The 12,120-nt window shown below is 46.9% G+C and overlaps 1 protein-coding gene across 2 annotated transcripts in view; it reads right to left on the reverse strand.

Moving 5' to 3' along the window:
- Window positions 1-984: 984 nt before the first annotated feature.
- Window positions 985-12,120, reverse strand: part of MID2 (midline 2) — a 318,111-nt gene continuing 306,975 nt past the window's right edge. For both annotated transcript variants that reach the window (XM_065410886.1, XM_065410885.1), the window contains exon 9: window positions 985-1,387. In XM_065410886.1, the coding sequence (XP_065266958.1) occupies window positions 985-1,387 (403 nt within the window). The remainder of the gene's footprint in view (window positions 1,388-12,120) is intronic.

The raw sequence follows: 12,120 nt of genomic DNA on the forward strand, positions 1-12,120 counted from the left end.
CCTTTCCCCACTCCCAACACACACTCTTTCCAGGGGGATGGCCTACATTAAACCAGTGCATCCTTTGGCCAGACGCATCTCTACCATGGAGCATGACCTAGCCCAGCCTCAAGAAGCAGCATTGCATGATGGGGCCTGTGCTCTCCACAGGCCCCAGATGGGCACTGGAGGGGACAGACGCCTCAGCTTGCTCCATTTCACAGATCAGATATCAACCAGAGGTGGGCTTGGCTGGGGCCTCCCTGATGTATAATGACAAAGGGCCTCCCAAAGGAGGCAGTTATAATGGAAGAAGAGGGAGCACTGGGGGGAGCCAGATTTCAGGTCTGAACGTCCCCCCAAGCGGGAGGAAGCGTGTGCCCCTGTCAACTAAACACACCAGCCACACCCCGCAGGTGAAGCAGCTGGATGGCTCTCTTAGAGCGGGTTTCACTTTCACAATCTGCATACAGTTGAATGGCTCTGGATGGTTGGCTGCGGCCGCCTGTCTGGGTGACATTGAAAGCCACCCTGCTTATGTGACGGATCCTTCCTGAGATACGGCCGATTGCAGCCCCCATCTGAATGGCGATGGTCAATGGAGCTGGTTGGTGCTCAAGCTGGCCCCTACCAGGCCACCCCCTGCTCTGCCCAGGATCCCCTCCCTTGCCCACACTCCTAGGGGGCCCTGGAACAAGCACTGCCCACATCCCCCTCCGCTCACCCCTAAACAAGCCATGTGACAGTCCAGCTGTAGGAATGCCATCCCGCTACAAAGGAGTTTCACAAGCCGTATTCCCACACACACAGAGCTCAGCCACAGAGTTTATTTCAATCGCTTTTGAAGTTTTGTTTTTCCCTTAAAAATGAGATTCCTGTGGGAGGTGCTCACTCGCCGAGCGTTATTTCTCTGGCGGCAGGGCCTGCTTTCCAACCCAGCTTTCAGAAGCCCCCACAAACATTTCCTGTGATCCACTGTGGAGCATGACAGGGGTTGGCTGCTGCTTAGTGGCAGGCTTTCATCCCTGATACGTACGGGGACTCCTGCGGTCGGCAGTTACACTCCTGCTGCTCCGGGTAATCGATGAAGTCTGGAGCAGGCAGGCCTGACAGGATCATCAAAGATTTGTTCCAGATGGTAAACGTTGGACACACCGGCAGGATGAAGGAAACGTTGAATGTATGGAGATGGAGAGAACTGGCCGGGTCGTAGAAGGACAGGGTGTTGTTGTCATAATCCAGGAGGATGCCCAGGCGCTTCATCTGTGGGTGAACGTCCACCAGCATCTCCTTGTTGTTGTGTCTCACCACAAAGTTGCTGTTGAAGCGGGAGAAGACCCAGGATGAGGAGTTCTTGCCAATCCACTCATTCTTTGGGGCTGATTTATAGGCGATGCCGATGGCGTACCTAGGAGAGGGACACACGTTACTGACCTAGACCCTCCAGAATGCACAAACCATGTCCCCGAGGGCTCATCCAGCCATCAATTTAAAATTTGCCCTAAAATGTACATGGTTACTCCAATTCCCTTGAAATTTGGTACACCTCGTGGGTACATGGGGTTTGGTCAGTGGCCCAAATTTGGGGACAGTTGACCAAGGGGTTCCCAAGACGCAGCCCCTGAAAAAACTCCCAGCTTTTCTTAAAGTTGAGAGATTCAGGCAATCTTTTTTTTGCTCAAGATAGAGATCAAACCAAGGGTCAACTCATTGCACCAATGCTCAGCACCCGATGGCCCTTTGGGGGAAATCAAATTACAGTGTCATTTCAAAAAGATTTTGCTTGTCTAGTTAAAATTTTCACAAGCCTCAAGTGCTCATTCTAGCTCCTACTGTATTACACTGAGCACGTGCAGAGAGAGAGGCTACCCATCTGGAAAACCGGTACTACCGCTACATCACAGGACCTGGGTGGCTCTGAGTGTAGAACCAATGTGAATGAAATTGTTTTTAGTTATTTACTGTACCATTGTAACTTCTGTTCACCATTTCATTACACTTGCCATTTTGCCTACATTGTAACTTTCATTACACTTGCCATTTTGCCTACATTGTAACATTGTAACTTCGGTGCAATATTGTAATTCAAAACCCATTTTAAAATGCTAACTCCATTTTGTAAAAGGCTTGTGCTGCAGCCTCCATTTTTGCAAGCCATACTGTAATTTTATTAGTCTAGTTGAGATGTGTGAATGAGGTATGTATGGATGATAGAATCAACCTCCAGCACCAGCCCGTCCTGATGAGATAAAGTTCAAATACCAACGGCTGAAGAACTAGACAACAGCCCTAACTCAAGCAAGAAGCATCCACCCTAAAAAGAAAAAAAAAACAACAGAAGGAAGATCAAAGCCAGGTCCCAGGCTGACAGTCACACCTGCAATTGACGAGTGATCAAGCACCAAACCCAGAGGCGGCGTGACACAGCAAGACCTAGAGACTTTGAATCCAAACTAAAAGCCTATAAAAAAGGAAGGGTGAGATGAGAGACTTTGGGTAACGTTCTGCTATCAACATCAAGGAGCATCGGTGCGCGCTCGACAGAGACCCGGCTCCTCCTCGTGCTCAGCTTTCCTGGCCAGTTAGCTGCCACGAGCTCCGATCCCAAGCTGCGAACTCAAACTACAATCAGGACCGGTAACTATCCAGCAGCTGCAGAACATTTTGGTGTGTGTGTGTGTGTGTGTGTGTGTAAGTGTATGTGTATAAGCATTAAGGTATTTGCTAATAGTTACAGATTAATAATAAATGTGGCATCTTTATCTTGTCCCCTTTAATAAGATCCTGCTAGTTTTCATTGGTATAACATTATTGGTGGAGAATGCGAAAGGGGGAGCAAGCATAGAATCCACAGTTATTATAAAAGTGGTGTGCACACCGCCAGCTTTAGCAAGCCTGGCACTATAGGAAAAAGAGTGTAAACTTTCAGTTAATTAACCAAACTCTGAAGGAAATAGGAGTTTAGGTTTAAATTGTGTTATAGAGGTACATACACCCTCAGCCGTAGCAAGACTGAGCTAAAGAGGAGAACTTAGTGATTCTCACTCTGATCCGAGGAAGGATTTGTATAATTGGTGTATGAACCCTCGGTGGTAGCAGACCGAGTAATACAGAGGGAGACTTAGTGTCTCTCCCTCTGGCCCAGAGTGGGTTAAAAACATAAGATACAGATCTTGTTCTGTTAAACCAAACTCTGAAGGATATAGGAGTTTGGGCAGTGTAGTGTGGTTTATGTTTGTTTGTTTTGTTTTGTTTTGTAAGTAATATTGTGGTAATTTCACAATTTTGAAAAAAATGTTTAAGGAACGGGACCAGGAAGGGTGGGGGCTAGTTGGAAAGCCCACCCTCCTTGCTAAATTGGTAGTGGAACAAGGCTTGTGCCCATGGAAAGGAACTGTTTATTGAAAAAAGCAGGATCGGGCCCAGGCAAGCAACAAATAAAGAAACTGGAAAACAGGTTGGGTACAGAGAGTTAAAACAGCACTCTCAAATCTTACAGCAGCAGTAACATCAGGAAAAGAAACATTTGAGACCCCAGAAGGGGGCAGACCTTTGGGACCCCTCTGGAGATTGGGAAGGGGGATATTTGGGATATTTGGGTAAATTCCTCCTCCCAGGGCCAAAATGCCATTGAAACAGTTAACAACAGTGCCTCCTTCTGCCTCAGATCTCCAGGCCATGGCAAAATGGCTGGCAATTTTAAAACATATTTTTTTTTCTAGATGGAGTGTTAACGCCCTTTTACTGAGAGAAAGGGAGGATTTACACTCACAAAAAATGCACCACTTAATTAGCATTTGTGCAGCCCCAAGTACCAAACACACTGTGGCAGAAACTAAGCAGGTTCTGCCATGGTGGAAGCACTGTGCTAATTTGTTTCCAAGCTTTTATCTTTCAGGCTCTAAACCAAAACATCAGGAGAGCTGGTACCAGCTGAAGAGTTATAAAATACCATGGTTATAGTGTCATGACAAAGTCTGTGTTCAGTGGTCTGTGTTGCATGTTCTGTGTCTGTCTCTAGTGGTGTCCTGTGCTAGCATTGGGTCCAGAAAAAGAGGGGATACTACACTAGACAGGGCAAATGTCTTTTCCTCTCTCTACTTCCCCCATGTCCATCCAATTTATCAATCACCACTTGTGTCCAAAAAAAAAAACTTTGGTCCCCAATGCATCAGGTTTATTTTTTGTTAGGTTCTCTAATAGTCATTTTGTTGTTAATTTTTGTTATTAATACATTTGTATTGTTAGTTACCTTTGCTTGTATTGTTAATTCCACACTTTCCTCTATGCACTCTGGTTCTACTTCCCCAAGCCCTAAAGGGTAGTTCTTGGGCCCCCATAACCTGTAAAACCTTGGCCCATGATTGTAGGGCCCCATCTTTCAGGTCCCCAGAAACCTCTTAAAAACAACTGTTAAAAATAGAAAATTCTGCAACATTTTAGCAACTAAATGTTAGTTTAAGTCCAAATCAGCTTAACCTTGCATAACAACTGTGGTACTCCTACAAAATCTTATTTGTTGTGTGTGCTTAAAAAGGTCCTGACCTCAGTGACTTTTATTGTTTGATGGCTATTGCAGCATCAAACTTGGGCCTCATCTTGTTTGTCAATGTACCCAATTATTGTAATGGTAATGGTTTTATGATTGTTTGGTTTGTTTGCAACAGATCACCTGTGCCCTACAATAACAACAACTGCTGTAATAATCATAAATAAAGGGGCAGAGTGTTGTAGGAGCAGCCCACCTGGTCAGCAGTTCTAAATATAATTTTTCATCCCATCATTGTCCTATTAGTAATCCTAACTGTTATGTTGGTTCTGCCTTAAAACAATTACATAAAGTGTGACCCATTCAATACCCCTGGATTGAAGGGTCAAAAGGGGGACAATGTAGAACCAATGTGAATGAAATTGTTTTTAGTTATTCACTGTACCATTGTAACTTCTGTTCACCATTTCATTACACTTGCCATTTTGCCTACATTGTAACTTTCATTACACTTGCCATTTTGCCTACATTGTAACATTGTAACTTCGGTGCAATATTGTAATTCAAAACCCATTTTAAAATGCTAACTCCATTTTGTAAAAGGCTTGTGCTGCAGCCTCCATTTCTGCAAGCCATACTGTAATTTTATTAGTCTAGTTGAGATGTGTGAATGAGGTATGTATGGGTGATAGAATCAACCTCCAGCACCAGCCCATCCTGATGAGATAAAGTTCAAATACCAACGGCTGAAGAACTAGACAACAGCCCTAACTCAAGCAAGAAGCATCCACCCTAAAAAAAAAAAAAAAAAAAACAGAAGGAAGATCAAAGCCAGGTCCCAGGCTGACAGTCACACCTGCAATTGACGGGTAATCAAGCACCAAACCCAGAGGTGGCGTGACACAGCAAGACCTAGAAACTTTAAATCCAAACTAAAAGCCTATAAAAAAGAAAGGGTGAGATGAGAGACTTTGGGTAACGTTCTGCTATCAACATCAAGGAGCATCGGTGCGCGCCGACAGAGACCCAGCTCCTCCTCCTGCTCAGCTTTCCTGGCCAGTTAGCTGCCACGAGCTCCGATCCCAAGCTGCGAACTCAAACTACAATCAGGACCGGTAACTATCCAGCAGCTGCAGAACATTTTGGTGTGTGTGTGTAAGTGTATGTGTATAAGCATTAAGGTATTTGCTAATAGTTACAGATTAATAATAAATGTGGCATCTTTATCTTGTCCCCTTTAATAAGATCCTGCTAGTTTTTATTGGTATAACATGAGGGTGTGTTTTGGTCACTGAATCTGAGCACCGCCCCAGGCACCGGCAATTCAAACACAACCCAGAGCAGAAATCTGGAATTAAAAAGGGAGGCATATTGCTCTGTCATCGAGAATTTCTGATTTGGGGAAATGGAATCGAAGCACAGCAGAATATTCAGAAGGTGCTGAAACTATTTTTTGAAAAGAAAGTATGCATGCAAGTCCTCACTGGGAAAGGAGGGGTATCCAGGGATGGAAGAGTAGGTGGTAATAGGGAGAAGAGGGGTTTGGGTCTGCAGTGAGGGATGGGGGTATTATGGGGAGCGATGAATGGGTGGTGGGAAGCATGAGGGTTTGGGAGGCTCAGATAAGGGGGGAGGTATTGGGGGAGTGGGAGAGGAGAAGACAGGAGAGGTTGGGGAATATGAGGTGTAGCAGAGGAAGTTGGGGGGTTAGGGGTGGGGCTTTCAGCCTTGAATTCTCCCCTTCCTTGTGTGTGATGGGAGTGGGGGAGCCCTATGCCTCTGCAAGGGGACTGAGCCCCTACTTGTTATATGCTCTGAAGTCTGGGGAACCCTGCTCCCCATGAGATGTCTGAGTCCGTCTCCCTGCACCTCTATGTGAGCTGGGATCTGGGGTGCAGGGAATGAAGGCAACAAATTTAAACATCTGAAATCCAGAAAATTAATAGTTAAGATACATGTTTCCCCTGTGTGGGGTGAAGGGGGAAGGGTGGGAGGGCTAGGGGCATGGCTGGGGAAGCCTGGCTGAAGCAGGGGCAGGAGTCCCAGCTGTGTGTGTGTGTGGAGGGGTGGTAATGGGAGTGAGGGGCCCAGCTCAGTGTGCAGCTTGGGCTACAGAACCAGGTAGCATGAGGCCCTCCAGTAATAGTCTGTGACGTGTGCACAGCAGTGCAGGGCAGGAGTCAGCAAGGAGTAACTTCAGACATGTCCCTGGTTTTTGCAGGGCCAGCTCATGGCTTATTGGGTGGTGAAGGGGATGGGGAGGAATAAGTGTTGGAGGTGAGGGGTGGGCAGGGGGTGGAGAAGGAGACACACCAGCCTGCTCTCACCTGCTGACAGGTCAGTTACTGTAACAAGCCTGCCATAAAGCTGTCAAGGTTTGGGACATAGAGCATGGATGGGATTTCTCTAGGGCCCTGTTAGCAGCTACACACTGCAAACCTTTCAACGCCAGACCATTCCAGTATAACAAACCATACAGGAGGGGAGGGAGCACTTAGGAATAACAGGGCAACCGTGTATCCAGGTGGAGAGATCACTGGACTGGAACTATTGCTAACTCTGCCACTGGCTGGGTGACCTTGGGCAAGTTGACTCTCTGTGCCTCAGTTTCCCTTCTGTACAATGGGGGTAATGCTCTAAAGTTCTCTGAGATCTATTGATGAAAAGCACTAGATCAGAGCTAGGGCTTTTGATTATTACCTAGGCACAGTAGCATATCAACTTAACAACGAGGTGAGAATACAGTGGCCTAAATGACCAGTAGCTCCTACCAACAAACACGTTTCTGTTTAAACAACTAGGAAACTAAATAGGAAAAACCCTTCGCTAATGCAGAGTTCAGGCTGCCGAGTGATACCTTGTGCCAGGCTCAGCAAAACTCAAACCTCTGAAAACCAGGAAATACAGAGATAAGGTAAACGCCCACACAGCCTTAACTCTGCCCTCTTTGAGTGATGCCCCGACACACCCATGACACACTCACTCCCACTCTGCCTTGTCACAGTAATGGCCAGGCACTACCTGTACCTACCCTGTGCTCAAACACCGTTCCCCCCACAGAACACCACACCTGTCAAACAGGGGCGGCTCTATGTATTTTGCCGCCCCAAGCACGGCAGTCAGGCGGCTTTCGGCGGCATGCCTGCAGAAGGCCCGCTGGTAACGCGGATTTGGCGGCATGCCTGCGGGAGGTCTGCCAGTCCCACGCCTATGGCGTACCCGCCGCCGAATTGCCGCCGAAACTGCAGGACCAGCGGACCTCCCGCAGGCATGCCGCTGAAGACAGCCTGACTGCCACCCTCACGGCGACCGGCACACCGCCCCCCACGGCTTGCCACCCCAGGCACGCGCTTGGTGCGCTGGTGCCTGGAGCTCCCCTGCTGTCAAATGTAACAACCACTTTGTACCCTTCTACAGCCCCTTCACTCCTGCACACAGGCTACCCCTAAACCTGGACTTTCCCCATCCCATCATTCAATCCAGCCTGCTCTCGTATCCCACCCCAGTAGCCTACTCCTGACACAAGCTGCACAGTCCTGTACAGACATGCTGCAGACTGGACCCTCGCAGTCCACGGGCCCCTTTCCTTTCATCACACACATGAGGGGGCGGGGGGTAGAAGGGTTCAGACACACTCTCCTCACATCACAATCACAACTCTCCCAAGCAGCTCCAACTTACTCCTCCCCCGTTCACTGCAACTACACGTAACAGACAGGTCTCAAAATGTAATTGTAACGGGGGAATCATCATCGAGTGGGTCTGTTTCCAGTGGGGGCCAGCAGGGTTCGGGTCTTCGCCTTACGCTATTTAATATTTTTATCAGTGAACTGGAAGAAAACATAAAATCCTCACTAATAAAATTTGCAGATGATGCAAAATTTCACGGGGGAGGGGAGATAAAGAATGAAGAGAACAGGTCACTGATACAGAGCGATCTGGGTCGCTTGGTAAACTGGGTGCAAGCAGTGTGTTGTAATATGGCTAAATGTAAATGTATTGTCTAGGAACAAAGAATGTCAGCCATATCTACAGGGTGGGGAAGTGCTATCCTGGGAAGCAGGGACTCTGAAAAAGATTTTTTTCCGGGGGAGGGGAGAAGGTGTTGGATAATCAGCTGAACATGAGTGCCCAGTGTGACGCTGTAGCCAAAAGAGCAAATGAGCTCCTGGGATGCATAAACAGGGGAATCTCGAGTAGGAGTAGAGAGGTTATTTTACCTCTGGATTTGGCAACTGCTGTGGGGATCCTGTGTCCAGTTCTGGGGCCCACAATTTCTGATGCAGGTTGAAAAATTGGAGAGGGTTTAGAGAAGAGTCATGAGAATGAGTAAAAGGTTAGAAAACCTGCCTTAGAGTGATAGACTTAAGGAGCTCAATGTATTTAGCTTAACAAAGAGAAGGTTAAGGAGTGACTTGATAAGTCTCTAACTATCTACATGGGGAACAAATATTTAATAATGGGCTCTTCAATCCAGCCGAGGAAGGTCTAACACGATCCATTGGCTGGAAGTTGAAGCTAGACAAATTCAGACTAGAAATAAGGTGTACATTTTTAACGGTGAAAGTCCTCCTTGTGTCTTAGATGGGCGGCCTCTGGGCGTGATCAGCACACTAATAATACAGGAGAACTGAATGCACTCTTCAGAATAAACATAAGAATGGCCATACCAGGTCAGACCAATGGGCCATCTAGCTCAGTATCTTGTCTTCCAATAGTGGCTAATGCCAAGAGCTTCAGAGGGACTGAACAGAACAGGGCAATCATTGAGTGATCTGTCCCCTGTCATCCACTCCGAGCTTCTGGCAATCAGAGGCTAGGGACACCTAGAGCATGGGGTTGCATCCCTTACCATCTCGGCTAATAGCTCAGCTAACCTCCATAAACGTATCTAGTTCTTCTTTGAACCCTTCACAACATCCCCTGGCAAGGAGTTCCACAGATTGACTATGTATTGTGTGAAGAAATACTTCCTTTTGTTTGTTTTAAACCTGCTGCCTATTAATTTAATTGGGTGACGCCTGGTTCTTGTGTTATATGAAGGAGTTAGGGTGACCAGATAGCAAGTATAAAAAACTGGGCCAGAGTGTGGGGGGTAATAGGTGCCTATATCAGAAAAAGCCCTGAATATCGGGACTGTCCCTATAAAATTGGGACATCTGGTCTCCCTAGAAGGAGTAAATAACACTGCCTTCTTCACTTTCTCCACACCAGTCACAATTGTATAGATCTCTATCATATCCACTCTTAGTCACCTCTTTTCCATCTCTTTAATCTCTCCTCATATGGACGATGCTAATAATTTTTGTTGCCTTTCCTTGTATCTTTTCCAATTCCAATATATCTTTTTTGAGATGGGGTGACCAGAACTGCACACAGTATTCAAGGTGTGGGGGTAGCATGGATTTATATAGAGGAATTATGATATTTTCCGTCTTCTCATCTACCCCTTTCCTAGTGGTTCCTAACATTTTGTTCGCTTTTTTGACTGCTGCTGCACATTGAGTGGATGTTTTCAGAGAACTATCAACAAGGACTCCAAGATCTCTTTCCTGAGTGGTAACAGCTAATTTTAGACCCCAACATTTTATATGTATAGTTGGGATTATGTTTTCCAATGTGCATTACTTTGCATTTATCAGCACTGAATGTCATCTGCCATTTTGTCGCCCAGTCACCCAGTTTTGTGAGATCCCTTTGTAGCTCTTCACAGTCTGCTTTGGACTTAACTATCTTGAGTAATTTTGTATCATCTACAAATTTTGCCCCTCTGTTCACACCCTTTTCCAGAGCATTTATAAATATGTTGACCAGCAAGGTGCCAGTACAGATCCTTGGGGGACCCCACTAGTTACATTTCTCTATTGTGAAAACTGAACATTTATTCCTACCCTTTGTTTCCTATCTTTTAACCAGTTAGTGATCCATGAGAGGACCTTCCCTCTTATCCCCTGGAGAATTCACAGTGGTTTCAGCAAAGAAACTTATGTTTTCAGTGTATAAACTATCCAGCTGCTTCACAACATGCCATCTGTTTCCTCCTACACTGAGCCTCATGACACGTAGAATGGGCTGCCACAGCCTTACATGTGACAGTGTAAAAGCAGCATAAAACCAGCTTTACTCTACAGAAAATTAACCTGCCAAAGTGCTGCTAAGAAAAGCATTATTTCTTCCCAGCACAATCTCCCCCTGCCAGGAAGGAAGAGGGCTAGAAGTGACACAGCCAGGCTCTTTCAGCAGAAGCCTTCCATTTTAGGCCCATTGTGACAGCCAAGGCAAAACAGCTTTAAAAATTGGATCAGCTTGATGATGTTTCTGTAATGGCTCACGGCTAACTCGCACCAAGCATGGTGATGATCAGAAGCAGAGCCTTCCCAAGAATCTGGCTGCCAGGGCTTTCTTAGAGTTTAGCAAACCACAATTCTTCATAGCCAAATCTGAGCACAGCAGGAGCTTCCTGATGAAAGGGTGTTGTTTTAACACCTGGGGAGCTTTGAGGGTGACCTCATCACAGAGGAACATGTGGCAGCAGCTTGTGGCCCATGTGCTACACTCAGATCACATGTGGGATTAACCCATTCAACAACTCACCCACCAGTGGGACAATCTGGAAATAGGTGTTCAGGGGGCAGTCAAAGGGACTTTAAAGGAGGGCTTGGCAGTGGGAGGGATATGCTGAAGTTCATGAGGGGGTGGAGAAAGGCATTTGGGGGCATCAGGGCTCTTGGAAGGTTTGTCAGCTTGTGAGGGGCCCGAGAGCCTCCAGCAGAGAGTGTGGATGCATTAGGAATCAGCCAAGGCAGAAGGGAACATGCCGGCTCCCAGTGACAGGAACATGGGGTTTGTACCAGTTTAGAGACCATTGGCCAATCTTGGGTGCTTCAGGGAAACAAAACAAGCAAAAACAAACCAGCCCCAAACCCTAGAGCATCTGCCCCTTGGTATGGTCCTGTGTATGAGTGAACTGCCTTCCGGGCCCTGTGGTGACCAGTGGATGCCTGCATTGTGAGAACTGATCGAATGGCCTACTGAGCATAAATACTATTGGCCACACAATTACCCAGCCTCTGACAGAGTGTTTTATTGCTTCACTGTTTTTAGGAAGTCTGTGGGAAAGTGTGAGTATTTCCCCTAAACTCCACTCAATAACAATGTGAGTTATGGGGACATTACAGGGGAACAGCAACAAGCCCTATACTGAGAATGCCTAACACTTTCCATCATAAAAATTCTTCTAATTGATATGACGAGATCTATGGCCCATGTGGTTTGCTGGAGGATCTTGAAATGAGGCAGGGGGTTAGTACTGGGGTGAAGGAGGAGCCTTTTGCTGGTTTCACAACAGCCTGTTCAAATTTTCACAAGTTATGAGCTTTTGCCATTTCCTGGGTCAGGGGTGGGCAAATTTTTTGGCCCGAGGGCCACATCGGGGAATAGAAATTGTACGGCGGGCCATGAATGCTCACAAAATTGGGGTTGGGGGTGCAGGCTCTGGGGTGGGGCTGGGGATGAGGAGTTTGGGGTGTAGGAGGGTGCTCTGGGCTGGGACTGAGGGGTTCAGAAGGCAGGAGGGGGGATCAGTGCTGGGGAAGGGGTGTGGGAAGGGGTGCAGGTTACAACTGGGGGTGCGGGCTCTGGGGTGGGGATCA

This window comes from Emys orbicularis, chromosome 9 (genome assembly GCF_028017835.1).
Source record: "Emys orbicularis isolate rEmyOrb1 chromosome 9, rEmyOrb1.hap1, whole genome shotgun sequence".
Lineage (NCBI taxonomy): Eukaryota > Metazoa > Chordata > Testudines > Emydidae > Emys > Emys orbicularis.